Source organism: Crocodylus siamensis, chromosome 2 (assembly GCF_052110815.1).
Source record: "Crocodylus siamensis isolate JL-2025a chromosome 2, ASM5211081v1, whole genome shotgun sequence".
NCBI lineage: Eukaryota > Metazoa > Chordata > Crocodylia > Crocodylidae > Crocodylus > Crocodylus siamensis.
Genome location: NC_143396.1, coordinates 168,020,658 through 168,042,629, shown reverse-complemented (window position 1 = coordinate 168,042,629; position 21,972 = coordinate 168,020,658). Strand labels below are relative to the sequence as shown.

Sequence of the window (21,972 nt, the reverse complement as noted above, 5' to 3'; positions counted from 1 at the left end):
ATTGGATATTCAAAGAAGGGAACCAACTGAGGTATCCAGGATGAATAGGATTCAAGAGGAGCACTGAGAAAGCCCACCAGATTGAATCTACAAATGAGAGAGATATTAAGGTATGTAGTTTGTGGATCCCAAGTACACTGATGCTCAAAGTTTCTATCTCCACACAGCACTCAAAATTGCCTTTGATTAGGCATCAATAATACGCTTGTAGTCCTTACAGATGTAAATATATATACACAGAATAATGAGCATTTAGGCAGGCAATTAAAAGATTAAAGATTAAAAAGTATATCAAAAATCCAAGATGGTTCTTCTTAATATCATCTCTAATTGTAAACACAGCCTCCTTGTGATAGACTATCGGTATTGAACAGATGGCTGAAGAGAACCATACAACAGTATCAGAGTTCATTCTCCTGGGTTTCACAGACCGCCCAGAGCTTCAGACTGTGATCTGCATGGTGTTTCTACTCATCTATGCTACCACCGTGATGGGGAATCTTGGAATGATAGAGTTAATCAGAATCAGTCCCCAGCTCCATACTCCCATGTACTACTTTCTTGCTCACTTGTCTTTCATTGATCTCTGTTACTCCTCAGCCATTGCCCCTAAGGCACTAGAGATCTTTTTGACAGAGAGAAAAACCATAGCTTACAGTGGCTGTGTAGCTCAAATGTTCTTCTTTACTACTTTAATAACCACAGAGTGTTTTCTTCTGGCTGCAATGGCATATGATCGATATGTGGCCATCTGTAAACCACTCCTATACAGGGTGGTCATGTCCCCTATGGTTCGTGTCCAGTTGGTGGCTGGATCATATATTTTGGGCATCACTGGTGCCTCAGTGCAAACCACGGGTGCCTTTCGATTATCCTACTGTGGCTCTAATGTCATCAATCATTTTTTCTGTGACATCCCAGCTGTTATCAAGCTCTCCTGCTCCAATACATATGTTTCAGAGCTGGTGCTTTTCATCTTTACCACAGTTATTGCTATCACCACTGCTTTAATGATCCTTGTGTCTTACACCTACATGATTACCATCGTCCTACAAATGAAATCCTCTGAGAGCAGGGGAAAAGCCTTTTCTACTTGTTCTTCTCACCTTACTGTTGTCACTGTGTTCTATGGGACAGCAAGTTGTATCTATGCCACCCCTCAATCCAAGGACTCACTTAATCAGGATAAAATTGTTTCTGTGTTCTATACGCTCATGATCCCCATGCTGAACCCCTTGATCTATAGTCTGAGGAACAAGGATGTGAAGGATGCCTTGAGGTCTATCATAAGGAAAATGCTCTCTAAAATGTTGAGAAAAATGTGATTTTTAACAAACACCAAGCCATGAAACTTTGTAGTATTATGACATATTAGTACCATACATTCTGTATTTGAAACTATATGATGATCCATGCATTAAAAAAACAGAAATGAAACCTTAAATAGATCCAGAGAAAGAGTTGGTCAAGAATGGTCCTTTGTGGAATGTCTTTTTTTTCCCCTGATTGACAAGTGATTTCCTGAAAACCAAGATTTGGAAAATAATGATTTTGCCAAATTTGGTGTGCACTTGTGTTCAGGAAAGCAAAACCAGGGGTTTCATTTTGGATGACATATACATGAATCTCAACATAAAATTTAGCTTCTCTGGTTTCTTAGTTTGAGTAGCTCATGGTTCTATTCTCCCTCCTTTTCCCTCTGCATCACGGCTGTAGGACTCTTGTCATGGTGCACAGAAGCTGAATAAGCCATGATGGACCCTGGCAGGTTTATTCAGGCTGGATAATCTGAGTTTTAGGGTGGATAGGAGGAGGGCGTGAAGTAACTGAAGTATAATTCCTATCTTCACATATAGCTGAGGAAAAGGTAATGCAGCAATTCAGGAAAGTACAGGTTAATGTCAAGCAGATCTACGATGCCATAGTTCATTATAAAGAGCAGTCAGACAGTCAAACAGTCAGACAGAAACTCCAGCCCACAGGAGGGCTACAAAGCAACCCCAGCAGAGGCCTTCATGGGGAAAAATATGGAATTAATATGGCATCACATTGTGCCCTGTGATAGCTTTATACCCACCTCCTTCTTGTACCTGCCTTTTCCATTTAGATTGTAAGCTGAATGGGGTAGGGATCTCTCCATGTGTAGACAATGCCTAGCACAAGAAGACCCTCCTTTTTATATGATCCTCAAATGATAGCATAATAAAGATGATTCACAATAAATCTTAGGCCCAAACCTGGGATGCCCTGCATACCTGTCTCTACAGGCATATTCTGAATCTGGAAATCTGTCACTAAGGCATCTCCAAACTCAATCTGCTCTGGAGCCCTCAGCCTTTGGTGTCCCTGACAGCAGCCACTGAAGTATATTCACTAGGGCTGTGCAAACTGGGCCCTATTTGATTCAGATTTGGATTCAGCCAGAATTGGAACAGTGATTCGATCTGTTGATTTGGATTACTGTCCTGATTTGATTCAGCCACATCTGAATCTGAAGATTCGATTCTGATTTGGCAAATCAGCAATTTGGACACAGGCACAGCTTTAAAAGTGTTTTCTACATACCCTGTGGTACCAGTGTGGCTCATGATTACTGCAGTGCTGGGGCACATGGAGCGTCCCAGCGGAGCACAGGGGGCTCTCCAGCATGCTCAGCAGTGAACCCAGAAGTGGACAAGAAGTACTTCCGGCCCACTTCTGGGTCTGGCGGGGAGCGCCCTCCCCACCCCCAAGTGCCTCTCCGGCTTGGTGATCGGCTGCAGGGGTACCCAAAGGGCCTCCCCCCCAGACCCAGAAGGCACTAGTCACCAAGCCAGGGTGAGAAGTGCTCCCCACCAGACTCAGAAGTGGGCCAGAAGTACTTCTGGTCCTCTTCTGGGTTCGCTGCTGAGCATGCTGGAGAGTCCCCTGTGCTCCTGTGGGATGCTCCATGTGCCCCAGTACTGCAGTGATAACAAACCACACTGGTATGTCAAGGTATATAGAAAAAGAAGTGTTTCTGGTTCATTTCCGGGTCTGCTGCCGAGCGTGTTGGGGAGCCCCCTGCACTTCTGTGGGATGCTTCATCTGCCCCAGCACTGCAGTGTTCAGAACCCCTGCTACCTAGAGATATGTAGAAAAAACATTTAAAGCTGTATCGATGTCCAAATTTCCAAACCTGTCCAAATCTCTCTGAATCAATTTGAAGGGTTCTGAATCATTTCAGAGAGATTAAAGGGTCCTCTGATTTGATTCAGATTTGGAGATTTGGCCACCAAATTGGGATGAATCTCTGCTGCTTCAGGGACAGAAGTTTCACACTAATATTCACTGGCAAACTCTTGGGTTTAGAGAGTGCATATGATGAATAGTAAGTGAGACATGTTTGGATCCTATATTTTGGGACTTGCTTCTGCTGCAGGACAGACAAGCCCTCAAGCATCTTGTAGCACTCACATACCTAAGTTCCATCTGTAAGGGAGTGCCAGAGATGTTGCCTTGTGGGATCAGGCCAACTCTCAGTATCTCAATATTGTGCTCTTAGACAGGAGGGTGTGACACAATTGCACATATACAAACACACAAATCAGTTAGGTGTATACACACACACATACTACCAACTCAGGCACATACACATCCAAACCAGCCTAGGCACATGCATATCTGTCACTAATTCAAGCACATACACTATACACCCCAAAAGTTAGCCAAAAATCAATTGTCCATACCTGCACACTCAGTACACATACACAGATCACTAATTCATATATCATACACACAATGACATATATATATATACACACACACACACTTACCAGTTCACACATAACAACCCACCTATACATACACACAGGTAAGTTCTTAACTTGGATGGTACAGTGTGTATGTGTGTGCTGGGAGTACCTGGGATACTTAGGGAAAGGTTAAGGTGAGAGAGAGACTTAAAGTGTGGGAAGTGAAAGTTGCCAGAACCAGGATTAGAACTGGTGGACTAGAGAGAAGTTGGCTGAGGACCTGAAGCTTGGGGTTACTTAAGGTAGACTGGGGCTGGAAACTGAAGCAGACAGCTGAGATATTGTGGGGGAGCAGATAAGTGGTGGCAGGGAGGAGACAGCTAGGAAAGAGAGAGAGGTAGAAACCTGAGAGCTCAGGCCTGGCAGCTTAGAGGTTGCGGGGGTCAGATAAGTGGTGGCAAGGAGGAAACAGTCAGGAAATGGACACAAACCCAACTCGGGGTTTCAAAATAACAGGTTTATTAAACCGACAACCCACTATACAGCCCCAGGAAGTTATTGGTTCACACACTCACCACACATACATATACACACACACACACACACACACACACAATGGCAGCAGAAAAAAGAGACTCAGTGGAAGGGTTGGAGTCCAGGTAGGGAAGAGAAACAGAGTCCAAGTCCTTGGTTAAAGAGGGGATGGGAATGGGAATACCTATCCAGGTTGGGAAGGGTTCCTTGTCCAGCAGATGTTGTCCAGAGGGGGATTGCCAGCAGGGCCTTTGGGTGGATAGGTGGTGTGGCATAGTGTGGTCCAGAGGCATGGTGCTGGTCCAGATAGAGATGGTGTTCCCAAGGAGTCAATCTTCACTACCCCTTTTTATGGGGCAGACTACCTCTGATATCCTATGGGAAGGGCCAGTCCAGGCAAGGTTAGTCCTGTTCAAGAGGGCTCCAGGTGTTCTTACTGAGCATGTGCAGCCTGGCACAATGGTGGGTTGCTTCATCTTTTGTTTCTTGAATGCTGAGCATGGTTCCAAGGGATGGGTTATTGGTCCAGATATTGGTGTTGATGGTTCGGTCATTCAGAGGGAGCTATTTTTAGACCTACTGCCATTATCTCTCAAGCAACCTCATTCATCCCCATTCATTCAGGAGCCATGGCCAGCACGAGCATGGGGTACTGGTCATCACTGCCAGGGGCATTAGCTGGATCAGTGTGGTGCTGGTCATCAATGCCAGGACAGGGGCCAGAGCAGCTAGGGCACAGAGAGGCAGAGTGGGCATGGAGGGAGCTGCTGCATGCTGCCTCTGCACTGGCATGTCTCTTCTGGGCAAAGAAGGGGCTGCCCAGAAAGCGGAGATGGGGGCTGGCTTCCAAAGATGGCTGCCAGCTCCTAGCAGCTGCAGGCAGAGGCTGGAGCTTCCCCCAGTGACAGCAGTGTCACACTGCAGGACTGCATGGACCTAGCTGCAAATCTGTTCCCTAATTCTCACCTGTGTAGACACCTACACAAAAACTCTTACTGAGCATGTCTACATATTCCCATATGGTGACATTGCTATGGCAGCATGCTTTAGTAATTCCTTTTTTAAGTACCAAAGCATGGCAAAGTAACTGCTTGTACTGTGCCATACAGGAGGCACACACTTAGATTTCCCCATTATATCGCCATAGAGACTCATGATAAGTGGCAAGCACACCACTATGGCAACATAGCTAGCGATCACGTCTACACTGCTGTGATTGCTATGTCACTGTAGCATGCCGTAGGGTGACATAGTGCATTGCCACATCACTGTAGAGTGACATGGAGACTTGCCCACTGTGCACTACCTTACTTCACAGCAAATCTAGGCTGAAGTAAATGCATGTGTAGACACATGCAGAGACATTGACACTAGGCCTCAGGAAACATATTGAAAACTCACTCAACCTTTTATTTTCATTAATTAATCTTGAATCCACCCCAGCATTCAAATTCACTGAAAATAAAACTTCTTTTTTAGAGTCCTTCTGAAGGCATCTTTCACCTCCTTGTTCCTCAGGCTGTAGATCATGGGATTCACCATGGGGACTGCAAAAGTATAAAACACAGAAATGATTTTGTCCTGATCCATGATGTGTTTTGAATTGGGCCTTAAATACATGAAAGACCCTGTTCCATAGAAGATGGTAATGGCTGTCAGGTGGGAGGCACAGGTGGAAAAGGCTTTGTGCCTTCCCTGAGCAGAACTGATCCTTAGGATAGCAACCAGAATGTATATGTAGGAGATGAAGATAATCAGAGTAGTTGATGCTACCGTCAAAGTGCAGCAAATAAAATGAAAAGTATCAGGGATATAGGTGTTAGAGCAGGACAGCTTTAGAAGTGGGGGTGTATCACAGAAGAAATGATTAATGCTGCTGGACTGGCAGAAAGACAAGCTGAATATAGTTATAGTCTGAATTATTGCATGAAGGTAGCCCACTAGATGTGAGGCCAACACCAGTAGCATGCAGAACCATTTAGACATGATCACAGGGTAAAGCAGTGGGCTGCAGATGGCTATGAATCGATCATATGCCATCACTGCCAATAGGCAGCATTCACAGGTCACAGCAACGCAGAACAAGAAGGACTGTACACCACATCCAGTGAACGAAATAGTTTTTCTTGTTGCAAGTAAGGTCATTAGCATTTTGGGAGTAATGATGGTGGAGATTCCAACATCCAAAAGAGCCAGGTTGCTGATGAAAAAGTACATGGGGGTATGAAGCTGGGAGTCAGTCCTGATCAATATGATCATCCCAAGGTTTCCCAGCAGGATGACCATATAGATGAAGAGAAAGAACACAAAAAGGAATATCTCTAGCTTTGAGTTTTCTGTGAATCCCAACAAGAGGAACTCAGTTGCCTCTGTGTGATTCCCCTCTGCCATTTCTCCAAGCTATACTTTCCTTGGAAGATAATGAAAATTGCACTGAAAGGAAAGAGAAATAAGAGGCAAGTGTCAATAATTTGAATAACTATTATTGATCCCTGAACAACTCATCTAATAAAACTTGCACTCATTTATTCTGTAAGGCTTTGTGTTACTCTGTGCTGCCTGACACACAAAATGTTATGCACCCAAGCTACTGAGATGTATGTTCTACAGGGGAGAATCCAGAACAGGGAATCTAGAATATTACCAGACTTATCAAAATATTCCCAAAAGAAAGCATAGCATCCAAAGGCCACAGAATGCTCTGTATGTACTACCTCTGAATTGGAAGGCAAGACAGACCTATTTGTCCTCATCTAGAAAGCATAACTGATTATCCTAGGAGAGGTGCAGTATAACTCACTATTCTGCTTCCATTCTGGAGATGGCCTGTTCAGAGATAGCAAGTGTATTTGGAAGTAGATGGGATCTGACACTGCTGGTGAATCTTCTGGTGGAGTGAGGATTATATCTGGGTGTGGGGGCTTTGTGAAGAAGGTTAGTGTGGGTGGGATCATGCAGTGTTGGAAAGGGGTTTCTGGAGTTAAAACAATGGGGGTGGGGACTGTGTGCATGACTGGTGAGCACAGAGTGAGCTCTTGGATCAGAACATTTGCATAGCACTTCTAGAAGTCATGCAATGATAAGTCAGGGTTGTAACTTTGTACAATTATGCTTTCACTGAGAGATGGAGCAAAGTACTACTCAGTATTAAAAATATTAAACACAGATACTGCTACATTTTTTACTATGGAACTAAACTAAGTTGTTTAATCACAAGTAAAGAACATGATGGACAAAGTTGTAGGAAGGAGATACTGGTGGAGCCTGCTGAATGGCTAATACTAAATGTTCAGCTACACCAGTGCATGTATTCCATTTTTTTTTATTTGTTGAAATTATTATTAGTATTTTTTTTAATGTATGTTTTGTAGAAGGTGACCCAGTGGGGTCACTGTGGTCAAATTGCCCAAAGCCATATTCCACCCTTTCTGGTAGCTTGAAGTTTTTTAATTCATCTTGCATGCAAATGTGTATTATAGTGTCCTTTGAAAACACAACATACCACATTTAAAAACCTATATTTATACATACACTTTCCAGAGTAACGTGTCTCCTTAGGGCATCCTGCTTTTTAGAAACCCAGATCAATTAAATGCACCTTGGTTGAAGTAGAAACATAGGCCTGTTATAGATGCAAATTTACCTAGAATAATGTTTTGAAATATTGTTCCTTCTACAGACACACTGGAGTCCAGAAATTAGTTGAGATCAATCCAAAGTGTGTGTTACTATTTGGTACAGGTTTCAGAGTTAGTGGGCATGTCTATATGTGTGCTTTAATTCACAGCAGTCTATTTTACTGCTCACTAAAGGATCACATAAAAAAGTGCAATTACACTAATATGCAGTACAAAGCTGCTGTGCATTACTTTAAAAAATGTGCACATTCATTACTGGGCATTTAGGCAGCCTTATGAGCATTTCAATAGTACCTCATATGGGAGGTACTAAATATAATGTGCATTAATTACAAAAAGTGCCTTAATGCATTTGTACATGTGCCTGGTGGCTGTGATCTTCAGGTGTGTACAGCACTAGTGGGAAGATATTATGGTGACCACAGGCATTTTGTTTTTTTGGCTCAGTCTTAGGAACCCAAAGTCCCCACAGTTCTGACCATTGATCCTGCCTAGAAACCTTGTGTGATGCAAATATTTTCAAGACAATATATGTGTGTGTGGATTTGAGGGCTTTTCAGAAGAAAAAAATGGGTGTTAAATGATAACCTTTGAAATAACAGTTCTGATATATCTATGTGTATGTACATATAACAGAACAAGGATGTAAACAAGGAGTGACTTAAGAGAAGCTATATTGGCTGTCCTTAGCTGAACATTAAAATTAGAACTAGTCAGGAATTTTCTGACTAAAGTATTTCTCCCAGATAAGGTAGATAGTAATTCCAAAGAAAAGTGGAAACATTATTGATGGAAGGAAGATCAGTAGCATAACTAGGATAGGGCAAGCAGGTCACCTGCCTCAAGCACCAACTCTTAGCAGGTACCATGATCACCTCCATCGGGAGCCTTTGCCATAACAAGGGAATCTCTCTGTGCTGCCCCTGTCTAGCCATAGGAGCTGGACAGTGCAGTACCAGACCAATCAATGTATATGAGGGGGTGCAAGTAGAATGGTACTAACTTCATTTCTTCCCACTCAAGAGCCTTTGTAGTAGTTGGGGAAGCCCTAGAATGTCTCCCTGTGCTGCAGCTACACAGTGGCCTCTCTGTTTCACAATACATACAGCTTATCCAAGTAATCAGTTTCATTCCTCAGAATCCTGGAATTTTAGGAATCAATTTTCTCCTCTCTGTGCTGTCCTGAAATAAAAAAAACAAAGATAAGCATGCTTTCCAGATAGCCCAAATTCAGGAGTGCATGAGTCTTCTCTCCCTACCCTTTTTTGCTGCATCAGAATTATTATCATTGCCAGAACTAAAAAAAAGGAAGAGTTACCATACCTTTCTCAGAGCCTGAGTGATGGACATAATGCTGGAGGGAGACCACTGTTTTTCTTGACTCCAGGGTAGTGTGTGTTTGGAAACAGGGAGGCTTCTTTATATATTTATTTGTCAGGTATTTGGGGCTATGTTTCTGGATTCCCCCAGGGTCCATTGCTCTGCACATCATGCCAAGGAAAATTTTAGACCTCTGAGAATAACCACTCACAAACAAATTATCTCTAACTACTGTCCATAATCTCGAACATACAACTTCCCATTTTTATAGTTTTAAAGGGGATAAGTCATTTTCTTTCAGACCAAAAAATCAAATCTTTCTTCACAGGAAATATCCCTGCAATGATGTTTACTCATTCAACTTCTCAGGTTATGAAATGGTTATCAATGGGTGGATCTATATCTGTGCTTTACTGCACATTAGCCTATTTTAATGTGCATTAAAGCATCGCAAAAAAACCAGTGCTCTTTAGCTAATGCACATTAAAATAGGCTAATGCACACTCTTCTAGTACCTTACAATGGAGACACTTGATTTAATGATCATTACCTAAAGGACATTAATGAATGTGTAGATGAACCCAATAAGAACTTTCTACTGTTTTTAATACTGAAAGGCCATTACAAATTTACCTCCATTCTGTTCAATTTAAGAAATACTGGCCACAATGACTGCACAGTCATTATCATGCAGTCATTAGTACATGACTGTGTGGTAATTGGAGTTACTGTGCACTCATGCCAAAGAATGGTGCTGGTATGCTCTTAGTCAATATGCTGGTCAAGTTTAGTAAAAACTGCACTACCATACTGCCTGTCTTATTTCAGCAATGTGTGTTTTCCCTTCAATGACCAGGCAAGGGTTATTAGGTCCTTTGTGTATCTCCTGCATGCACACAATATCATATTCCTGTAATATTATTGCCAAGACATTAGATTTAGCCTCTGAGTATCCTTCAGTGAAAACTGAAGGAATTGACACCCTCCTGAGAGAAGGGAATCCTGGGTTCCCTGGGAATTTTACCTTAGTGAGTGATCATATTATACTTAGGATCTGATTTAGACCCCCAAATCAGGAAAAGGAAATGGATGATGCACTCTTCAAGGGAATGCAAGAGTATCCAAAGCTTACAAGGTAGTACTGAGTGGGGATTTTACTGTTCTGGTTACCTACTGGCAGAAGAATAAAGTAAAGTATAAAATGTCCAACAAGTTCCTAAGTTGTATAGGGGACAATTCTATGGTTCGGAAAGTTTAGGATATGACTAGGTGATTGTCTATCTTTGACCTTTTTCTGACTAATAGAGAAAAATTGGTTGACAATGTGAAGGTGATGGGAAACCCGGGAGGAAGTGACTATGATATCATAGAAAAATTATACTAAACTAGAGAAAGCAGGAGGTCAGTAGAACAAAGATGCTGAATTTCAAAATGGCAGATTTCAACAGACTCAGGGAATTGGTAGGCAAGCTCCCATGGTTGGTGAGATGAAGGAAAAAACCATGTTGGATAGCTGGCAAGTTTCTAATGGTCATGGTATTGAAAACAGAAAAAAAAATACTATTTCAACACTAGAAACAAAAGAGGAATGGCAGGAAACCAGTGTGGCTACATGAGGAACTTCTTGGATGCTTCAAAATCAAACAGAAAATAGGTAGTGGAGATAAGAAGGCACTAAGGAATCACACTAAGTACATAGCAAGAATTTGCTGGGACAAAACAGTTAAAAAGGCCATGAAATCCATTCCTTCTCCCTGCACTTCCACCCCAAGACCTCCCAGAGCATTGACTCTGCAACTTAGAGCAAGTGGAGCTAGGAGAGTAGCATGATGAACAAGAGGAGAATGAAGCAGAACTCCACAACTGGTTTTGTTATGTAACCCTCTCCAGTATGCTGGGCTGGGCAATATACCAGATTCCAGAACCTCATGGTGCCAGTAGCCCAAGGATCCCCCTCAGGCAAGTCTGCTGACTGAGGTGTCCTTTGGAGAGATGTGTCCCTCACCCTTACCACCCAAGCACTTACACTAAGTCCAATGAACAAATGAATTTCTTCATTATACACAAGTATATACAGAAGAAAATGATTAATCAAAAAGATATAGATATATAGATATAGATATCTCAGTTATTAAAAAGAAGATACATCTATATCTTCTTTTTGAATAATCATTTTCTTTGGTATATAGTTGTGTATAATAAAGAAACGCATTTGTTCATTGGGCTTAGCAAAAGTGCTTGCGTGGTGAGGGACACACCTCTCCACGGGACACTTCATATATGTAATATTAATATTAATGTATAATATCAATAGTGAATCATAAAACCAATCATTTGAACACAACCTACAAATGCAACATTAAGTGAATGATTCCAACATTGTGGGTGGTCCCACTTACATCAGACTCCCTCACTGATTACATTCACCTGGCTATAAACTTTTGAAAGCGGTTCCCCTTTAGGAGTAAAACCCACACCCACTGTAATAAAAGGCAACAATTATTGCTATGGCCCGTCACTAGGTGGCATGGACCTGGCTTCTGTTGCTCCTGGAACTCTAAACTCCTTTTGTCAGACAGTCCACAGAGACACAAACTCCAGTCCCGTGATGCGGGCTAATGGTGCATGACATATTTTCCTGCTTGGAAAAGCCATGGCACCGGGTGCAAGGATTTTGCCACCCTTTCTGCAAAGGTTCTCAAGAATGGCACACTCACCTAGCTTGTAGCCCGTGTGGCTGTGTTACAGTTATGGAAAATAGAAAAACGGATGGAAGAGGTATATAGAGTGTGTTTGAAATGGGAATTCTGGCTCTCAAGTCAGGGTGCTATGTATTCTCAAACCAGGGTGTTATGTGGTCCCCAAGTTGAAGAAGAGAGTAGAAGCTGTCTAGTTATCCCATGCTTCTGTGCATTTCTAGTCACCACATAAATCCAGGAAGGATTTCTCCACCTTTTCATAGTGTCTGGTTGTGTCTTGATAGTGTTTTAATAGTGTCTGTCTTTCTGTTTGCCTTCCATGGAAGCATTGGTTATTGGCTCCTGGATTACTGGAGATTTTGACTGGATAGAGATGATATTTCTGTTAGGACTTCAAAAACCAAAAGTTCCTATGTAGAGGGTCACCATATTGGGGTCACAAATTAAGTTTACTCCATTGTCAGTGTGTCCGCCTGGCCTTGAATATGTGGTCACATGGTGCCTTGGCCTGGATGGCTGGTGGTGTTCTCCCTATCGTCTACTGCAGGCGGTCAAGTAGATGTTTGCTCCCGGAGCAGTCTCCCCCAATCTCACCTGCCATGACTTTGAATGTTCTATCGGGGGGGGGGGGGTGGTGAACACTTGGGGTCCCTCGGCAGCATGTAGTCCGTCTGGCAGTCATCTGTGAGGCTCCATCTCCACTAATCCGCGACCTCACACCAGGCCTTGATGGATCACTGTATTTTTCTGGCCATACTCCTGACACCATTATACCCCTGGTTATGTCGGTCTGAATAGTCCTCTCTCGTTTGGAGTATTAGCTCCCAAAGGGTGACTTGCTTGAATAATCCTGGATTGCCCATGATGTTTAACTTGGGCTTCAGGGCTGACTCCCCTTCCCCAGGGCACAAAGCTTGATCTGGGTCCCAAGCAAAGATAGAGCTCAAAAAAGCTCTGTTGCTGTTATCCCACCCATGTCATCTGGTCCTACTCCTCAACCCCTTCAAAAGGGGAAAACACAAAGACCGAACAAAAAACTACACTATTATGTTTCGAGGGACATGTGTGGTCCCCTCCCCGGCCCTTCTGCCAGGGTACCAGTACCTGAATCTCTAAGGGTCTGTGAGCGGCTAAACCCTACATGTGGCCAGGGTGGCCTAGGGTCTCTTGCCTGAGTTGTCTCCCCCTTTTCCCAACCTTCTGTGGATTATAGCCCCCCTCCTTGTCTCTCCCATCAGGTGCCTCACAGCACCACTGAGGATGCCTGGTCCCTTCTCACACCCAGGGTCGGCACCCCATCTCTCGTGGCCTCACTTTGTAGCCCTTTGCGCTGTCCCCATCTGGTGTCTCCCAGAGGGGGCGTCTCTTCTGCCTCTCTGGTGCCCTTGACGATCCCACCTGTTATGGTGTAGAGAGTCACATCCGGCTCTCTGGTCCTTCTGTTGCTGGTTCTGGCATCAGGGTCCCCTTTGGGCTCTGCATTCCCTCTGCCAATGTCGCCGCTTCTGGCTCCTTACTCCCTCTGCCGCTGTTGCCAGCATAAGAAGCTGCTTCTGGCTCCCTGCTCCTTCTGCTGTGATTGCCGGCATCAGGAGCAGCCTCTACAAGCTTTCTTCCCTAAAGTGACTCCTGGGAGGCACCAAGTGTTGCTGCCTTCACCGGCTCTGGTCTCCCTCCTCCTCCACCTTCACTGGTGGTTTGTTTTATTCCCACCAGCCGATGATTGCCAATGACGTCACCAGCCAGTCTCAGCTGTATGAAAGCACAGATCACGATCTGCATGTGTTTCTTCCCTTGTTTCAGCTGTGTCACGGGTCCTGCTGCAGGTAAGTATTTTCCTTGTTTATTTTCCATTTTCATTTTCTTTTCTTCGGGGGGAGGGTCTCATCCCTGGGAGTCTCCATTTGTAATTTGGGGTCCTCTCTCCTGCTCTCCCCCAGGACAGTCAGACTGGTACAGACTGTGGTGGGTTTTGCCTGCCTTTGTAGTGAGGATATGACCCTTCACCTGGAATCTCTCGAGCAGATACTGACAACATTTCACAAAAGCAGGTATTTGGCTGTTGTGGTTCCTCTGCTTTACCTGTGGCGCGTTAGGTTTTTAGGTCTGTGGTGTGTCAGGGTTTAAGTTAATATTATATAGAGTTTACATTAAGTAGGATGCATTAGATTGCCTAGGATGCGTTGGATAGGAATGATACTGCCTCGGGGGGTGGGGTGACGTCATTTTGGAATCCTGTGAGAATTAGAATTTCATGAATTTGCTTACTGGGAAATATGAAATGCACTTTTTCCTATACATTGGGTCTGATTGCATAAAAGGATACTATAGACACAAATAAAAATTCGTGGAATATTAAAAATATGCAGTATATACAGTTAATGCACCTGTAATAGGTTAATTATCTCATTTTAAGTGCCTTAATGATGTTTTAAAGGCAACCTGTAACACTGCCTTACAGCCACTATCTAAGCAACACTGATCTTTAGAAGCACTCTGGTCAAGCCCTGGTCATCCTGGATACCTTAGGATTCTTTTGGTTTCTGCAGCTCAGCTGTTTATATAACATGTAATAATTTTACTTGCTTCTATGATCTTGTCAGAATTGCAGATTGCACTTCTGGGCCAAATACCTGACCATGTTCTGTATTCTGCAGCATTTGAAAGTATCTTGCCAACATCAAGTCCTAAGTGTGTTGCTTGTTTTGTAACCCAGTCAAATGCAGTAGCATCACTAACATTGCTTCCTTTGAATCTGGATCCAAAAGTTTTTTTCAGAAGTGTAAATTGACTGGCAACAAAATTCATCCCACCTGTGAATGAAGTTTTTTACTTTTCCTTCTTCCATACTCCTAAGTGGAGATGTACTTACATTGTCAAACACAGTTGATTTTATCTGGGCCATTAGGCAAGGAATGTCTGACAAAAGTACACTGTCTGATTCAGATGAAGTGATTGATGAAGAAATTGGCTTTAGAATCTTCAAGGTCTGCAGCTGAACCCCAGAGACATTCTTATCAAGTACAGTGTTCCTTACACATTGGACAGCTTTAAGATCTTCAGTTACCATAGTTTCTTGAAGAGCTTCTTTGTATTTTAATAAACTTTCAAATGAGATCACCACCCTGCCCCATCTAGTTTTACTATGAAGTTTGAGTGTCACCATTTTATTCTTCCAATTCTTTTCTTCCTGCTTCTTCTTAAAGATTGCAGCTACAATATTTTACACAATTTATTACTTCTTTTGCTCTATTATAGATATTCTGCAGTGTGTCCAACTTCATTAAATCATTAAGGAGCAGGTTTAGGTCATAGGAAGTACATCCTGTTGCAGCAATATGTGGATATTTTTCCATTATGATCTCCCATGCCACTTTCATATTACTTCCATTGTCAGTCAGCAAAGCGAATACTTTACCACTCCCAATCTTTTGTAGAACTTCACATAGTTTACTACTACTATTTTCTTCAGCATGTCTATTCTCTCTTGTTTCAATGCTTTTATAAAAAACTGCTTGAGGTGTTATCACAAAGGTTATGATTCCTTCTCCCTCTACATTTGTCCACCCATCAGTAAGTACTACAAGACAGAGTGCTTTGTTGTTGTTGTTTTTTTTACATGCACAGATTGCATTACACATTCATATTCTAACTCTAGAAGAGGTTTGCTCAAATAATGTCTGCTGAGCAAATAGTAGGATGGTCTTAATAATTTAAATGCTGCCTGCCAATTTGCGTTTTTAGTGATTGATAATGGAGTCACAGAAGTATATATTGCTCTTGCAAGAGCTTCTTCAATTTTTTTCCTGCTCTTCAGATGTCATCTTGTTTACAAATAACATTTTTGGGAATTTTTTAGATATAGCTGGTTGAGATAACTGTTACTTGATGATGTTGACTGGACAACACTTTGTGACGTTTATATTACAGAAAAAGAAAGTGGACTTTTGGATCAAGAATATTTTCAAGTGCTATTTGCACTATCATAATGATCTACCTCATACATACTCCCGATAGATTTCTTTACGTCTGCAGGACACTTCATACATGCAAGGATGTGTTTGATCATCCTGGTAGCATTTTGGAGAGGCATATTTAATTTGACAGTATTAGTAAAACATAGGGTTTTTTTGTTTTCCCCCACCTCCCTTCCAGAATGACTTGCAGTTCCATATGGAAATGCTTCCATATGTTAGAAGGTGGTTGCACCATGTTGCTGAGGGGGAAAAAACAAGTAATTTAATAGCTAAGTTACATATATAAACACTAAGCTACAGCATGTGAAAATTTAGTAATTGATGGAGGAGAGCCCTTCTCAGTAAGATAACTGTAAAGCACTTCTTCCCTCAGACATTACTTCATTACTAAGGTAAGGGTAGAGGGTGATTTGTTCAGAAAGCATCCAAGTAGTAGGAACTCCATTATGAATTACATAAATTATGAAAATATACTAACTGAAAATATAGTTTAATATACTAGACTCAAAGACATTGAAACTCTTACCTTTCAATAAACAAGAAATCTACTTTCAGCTCCTTTGTGTTGCTGGGTGCAGCTTGTTAGGTACTTCCATGGATCTCAGGGTCACAGGGTCCAGGGGGAGACAGGTTCCACTGAACCACCAAATCTATAGTTTTCTTTTTCTCTGTGCCAAAACAGCAGTTTCTTCACACAAGCAAGAAGGGCAATAAACTTCTTGTTTCCCTGTAGCAGGGAGTTTCCAGTGTCCATTCCCAGCCCTTTGAGGAGAGAGGTGACCAGATTGAGGGGCCTAGTAAGGACTCAGGAGGAGGATATAATACTCTATCTCTGCCAAACTCTAGATCAAAGGTCATCAAAGGAAGGAAGGCTGCAGGCAGTGCAGAAATACAATGTGGCCCTGGATCCTTCTTTCCTCATTCTTTTGCACATGGCAGTGCCCTCTGGGGGAAGAAATGCTCTTGGATTTGTCTACCATATAAAGGGATTGTAATGATCTAATAATGTAGAATGTCTTATATAAAACGTCTTCATATTATATAGTTACTAGAAATCATTTTGGGGGAGTAAAGGACAGCTGTAATAAATAATATTTGAAATAAATAATATTTGAAAACCTTTGTCTTAAAAAGCATTTCATTCATCACTCTAAAAGAAAACATTTAATGTGTTTTTTCCCAATTTTTCCCAAAATTTTCAATTTTTTCCATTTGAAAAAAGTAAAAAAAAAAGAAAAGGAGCGGTGTGGAAAGCTTCATTCGCTGATTTGATTTGGAGAAGATTCCACCCGATTTGGAGGCTGAATCACTGAATCTGGATTGAACCGGGAGACAAAAAACCACATCTGAATCGATTTGCAAAAGAAATTAAGAAAAAGATTTGGAAATCAGTCTTTCAGGGAACCAGAAATGAAGAAGTGGGAGGGAAGTGGGATGGGAGGATGGGTGGGGGTGGAAACTGACATCTGTAGCTGACCAGTGACTGTGATCTTTCCCCTGAATCCCCTTCCAATCACAGTGCTCTGGGGGAGGGATATAGAAACAAAGCATAAGCTTCTGTCTTTCTGTCCCTTTTGTGAGCTGTTTCTGCCTGGGTACTGAAATGTCTTCTATTACAGGCTACTATCCCTGCTGTTTTCATCCCACTGTGCCTTAACACACACACACAAAGTCACACATCACAAATTTTGCTTTCAACAGTTTGAGGGGAAATTTCCCAGAAATTCCACCTATCTCCCTGAAACCTGGCAGGCCTTATGCCCTCAGAAAGTGCTACCATCCCTGATGTTTTCATGCAAATATGCCAAAAAATGACAAAGGCATAGGTATTTCAGTGTTTCTCCATTATAATCTATGGCCAAATCACTGAATCTCTCAGAATCAGCACTGAATCTTCCAAAACCAATTTGGCCAAATTGATTCAGGACAGTGATCTGAACCTCCAAATCGAATCACTATCCTCTGACTCGGCCAAATATGAATCAAATACTTCCCTATCTGCACAGGCCTAGAAAAAAATCCTTGGAAAAATTGTTTCCAATTTTTTCCTTTTTTTTCCAAGCCTTCATATTTCTAGTTTCAGGTACAGGATAGTTTACCTGTATCAGAAAAATCATATTCCCAATCTAGCAATAGTGCTTCTAGTCACCATATTGGAATACAAGATGGCTGCCTTAAATTAATGTTAGCCCCCAGTAGATTTATAAAATTAATTCCGTGATAAAAAGCAACATTATATGAACTGAGGAGATAAATCATTAAGAAACTGGGGGGCTGTATTGTAGACACCCACACAGTCAAATGGGTCACCAACTGGCTGGTGGGCCACACCCAGAGGGTGGTAGTGGATGGGTCCTTCTCAACCTGGAAGGACGTGGGCAGTGGGGTTCTGCAAGGCTCGGTCCTTGGACCCGCACTGTTCAACATCTTCATCAGTGATTTGGATGAGGGGGTAAAAAGCACCCTGTTCAAATTTGCTGACAACACTAAGATGTGGGGGGACGTGGGCACATTGGAAGGATGCAACAGGCTACAATCAGACCTAGACAGGCTACAAGGGTGGGTGGATGAGAATAGGATGGGTTTCAACACAGACAAGTGCAAGGTGATGCACCTTGGGAGGAACAACCGGCACCATACCTACAGGTTAGGGAACTCCCCTCTTGTCAGCATGGAGGTGGAAAGGGATCTGGGGATCATCATTGACTCTAAGATGAACATGGGCCGGCAGTGTGGAGAGGCAGTTAGGAAGGCCAACCGCACCTTGTCATGCATCCACAGATGCATCTCGAGCAGGTCCAAAGGGGTGATCCTTCCCCTCTATGCGGCACTGGTCAGGCCGCAGCTGGAGTATTGCATCCAGTTCTGGGCACCACACTTCAAGAGGGATGTGGACAGCATGGAGAGGGTCCAGAGGAGGGCCACTCATAAGATCAGGGGACAGCAGGGCAGGCCCTATGAGGAGATGCTATGGGACCTGAAGCTGTTCAGCCTCCAAAAGAGAAGGCTGAGGGGGAACCTTGTGGCCTGTTATAAACTAGTCAGGGGGGATCAGCAGGCATTGGGGGAGTCACTGTTTCCCCGAGCACCGCCAGGAGTGACCAGGAATAACGGTCACAAGCTGGCAGAGGGTAGGTTTAGGTTAGATATCAGGAGGCGATACTTCACAGTCAGGGTGGCTAGGGTCTGGAACCAGCTTCCAAGAGAAGTGGTGCAGCCTCCTACCCTGGGGGTGTTTAAGAGGAGGTAAGATGAACATCTTGCTGGGGTCATTTGACCCCAGTATTCTTTCCTGCCATGGCAGGGGGTCAGACTAAATGATCTGCTCAGGTCCCTTCCAACCCTAGAAACTATGAAACTATGAAATCATAACGCTTCCATAGCAGTAGCTGTATTGGATTTAAAGATTCTATGGGAGATGTTGTGCTGGAAGATATTGCATTAGACATTCTGAATGCATATAACAAAGGCAGAGAAATACGGACACCATTATTCATAAATGTTGTATTGCAGATGCTACTGAGAGCTTCTATGCAAATATACCCAGATCAAAATTGATAACCTTCAAGAATGCTAATTCAACTATGGGACAATGCAGTAAAATGAAACAGTTGCAGAATGTGAAGGATACCTGTGGAGGTGGAGAAGGAAATAGTGAGAAAGGATGACGTCTAAGGATAACAAGTGCTGTGTTTTACCTTGGCCCAAGGAAAGAACACTGTCAGGAACAAGGGTCCTGAGCAATGCTTCCAGAGTAGCTGTTTCCTCTGGATGGGTACTTGATGGACCTGGGAAGGTACTTCCAGACAGGGGCCATCTGGGAGAGTCCAGAGTGTCAAGAGATAGAATACTGTAGTAGGACTCTCCTCCTGGGTAATAAAGGCAGTTGAGAATGATAGAGCAGATCTCCCTGTGATGATTGGTGATCAGAGGAATGTCAGGGGAAGCAGACACCCAGCACCAGACATTGTGGTGGCCAGCAAGAACTCCAGAGCAGACAGCTGCAAAGGAGAAAATTAGGGTCAGAAGTGGCCAGGGTAGGCAAGAAGTGTGGGGAGGGATCCTGTGCAAGAGGAGTCTGAGTTTGGAAGGGTTCTCTGTATGAGGTTTACGGGAGATTAGGTGGAAAAGACTGCCTTGAGAGGTCAGGATCTCTTCAGGAAATGTATTTCTGAACTGAGTTCAGGACAATCCAGATGTGGTTTCTTCTTTCCTAAGGACCTTGTTATAATTTGGGGCAGGCAGTAGAATTTGCCCACTTTTGGAGCTGATTGTTCATACAGCTGGCCTGGGAGAAGCTTGACTGGGGAATGAGAGATCAGGTTTAGCCTGGAGGGGCACACCGAGCAGTGGCCCTTAATTTTGATTGGATATTGTTACCCAGGAATTTTCTTTGGATTGACTATTCTGCTTTTCTGACCTTGGTGGGACTAGATTAAAAAGGGGCTTGAGCTGGAGGGCTGGCCTTGACCTGGTGTATTTGATAGGTATTAGGGCTATTGCTGGGGACCAAGATAACATCAGGGAACCATAAGTGGAGTTGATCCTGAACAGGTAGAAAAACAAAGGGCAGAAACTGGCCTGACATCACTCCATCTACAAGTACTGCAATAACAACCAGTACAAAGGAAATGGTTACGATGAGGTGTAGGAGAGGCAGACCCCTATGAAGAAGCCAGAGCTGTGTACCAGGAGTGCCACCTGGAGAGGAACCTGCTCCCAATTTAAAGTAAAATCAAGTTGTGGTGGGTGAGAGGGAAGTCTACCAGGGCATCCAAATGACACTCTGTAGGTCCCCACCCTGGTATTACCTGGAAAAAAGGCACTAGCCAGAAAGGGCCTGAGGCCTTATAACACCTACTGGTGACAATATCCAGCAAAATATACTCACAGTGGCTGCAACAGGTAAAAGGTTCAATGAACACGCTGTCCTACAGCACAAATTGTCTGAATATCTTCTGTCATTTTTCAAACCTGACAAATCACTAAACATGGCCAACAAAGCAGCCTTGTCATATCTTCATTGGAGAAAAAGTAGTAACTGTTCTGCTACTTTCAAGAAATCAGCTTTTATTTTTGATGGAGTAGCTCTTGTACAGAGAACTGGAAAGCTGAAAATTGCATGAACAATTGGAGATTTGGCCATTTCCTTTGCGCAACAAGTTTTGCCAGGTATTTCAACATGTATGATTGAGTTGATGTTACTTTTGTTCAGTACATATCACCATCCATAAAGTCAGGCACAAGGATATTAAGGACCTAAACTACTAAGCTGATCCAGAGAATCAGTAGCAGCAGATCTCTTCCATTACCAGCATCATGAAGTAGTTTCTTATCCTTGCCAACAAACAAAGAAAACTTAGTTAATTTTCTAAGTGAGGACCTTCTCAAGGAATCACACCAAAGTTTCCATAGTTAAGTGAGAGGTCACTGTTGGTTGTTTCACTGATGGAAAAACAGAGCTCTCTGACTGATGTAATGTTTCACAACTGTATTTGCAGCGAGAGGAAGAGGAAACAAGAATGCTATTATAAAGTAAACCTGAAGTCAGTCCGAGATACTCCTCTCTAGATTCTCCTGCGATGACACAGACGTACTGGACTGGTCCTTCTTCTGTGGCATAAATTTGCACCTAAGTTTTGGATGAGGAGATTCAAGATTAATTACAGTAAGATTAATTGCAGCTCATGATATTGTTAGAATTGACTGAACCAGGCCATGCATCTCTAATTGGATTCCACAGTGTCACTGGTTGTGACACCACCAGCCAGTTCACCAGTCATGCTAAAAATACTGCTTGGACAGTGCTCATTCAATATCCACATCTATCGGCAGGTCTAGGAAGTAGGCCTGTTATTGATAAGGATTTGTACAATTGTGCGTAAGTGTTTGTTGTATTGCTGCATCAGCCATCAACATCTTAGATGACCCTTCTGGATGTGAGGGTAAAATTATTCCATCAAGGAAAAGGCCTGGATAAACATCCACCTACATGCAGATCCCATGTGGAATGTTTATGTAGAGTCAATTATTAATGTCTTGTTTGGTGAAAAGCACTTGAACCTAATCCACCATTGCAATCATCTGACTA

The 21,972-nt window shown here is 42.9% G+C and overlaps 2 protein-coding genes across 2 annotated transcripts; one reads left to right on the top strand and one right to left on the bottom strand.

Annotated features, from left to right (window-relative positions):
- Positions 1-371: 371 nt before the first annotated feature.
- LOC149871177 (olfactory receptor 5J3-like) lies at positions 372-1,325 on the top strand. The gene has a single exon (XM_090034862.1). It carries the CDS (start codon positions 375-377, stop codon positions 1,323-1,325), a length of 951 nt encoding a protein of 316 aa, XP_089890988.1. The 5' UTR covers positions 372-374.
- A 4,374-nt stretch (positions 1,326-5,699) lies between these two features.
- On the bottom strand, positions 5,700-6,641 carry LOC149871176 (olfactory receptor 5AR1-like). The gene has a single exon (XM_090034861.1). The coding sequence runs from the start codon at positions 6,636-6,638 to the stop codon at positions 5,700-5,702; it is 939 nt and encodes a 312-aa protein (XP_089890987.1). The 5' UTR covers positions 6,639-6,641.
- Positions 6,642-21,972: the final 15,331 nt, after the last annotated feature.

Coding starts and splice junctions, on each gene's coding strand:
- LOC149871177 (XM_090034862.1), top strand. CDS start 375: ATGGCTGAAGAGAACCATACAACAGTATCAGAGTTCATTCTCCTGGGT.
- LOC149871176 (XM_090034861.1), bottom strand. CDS start 6,638: ATGGCAGAGGGGAATCACACAGAGGCAACTGAGTTCCTCTTGTTGGGA.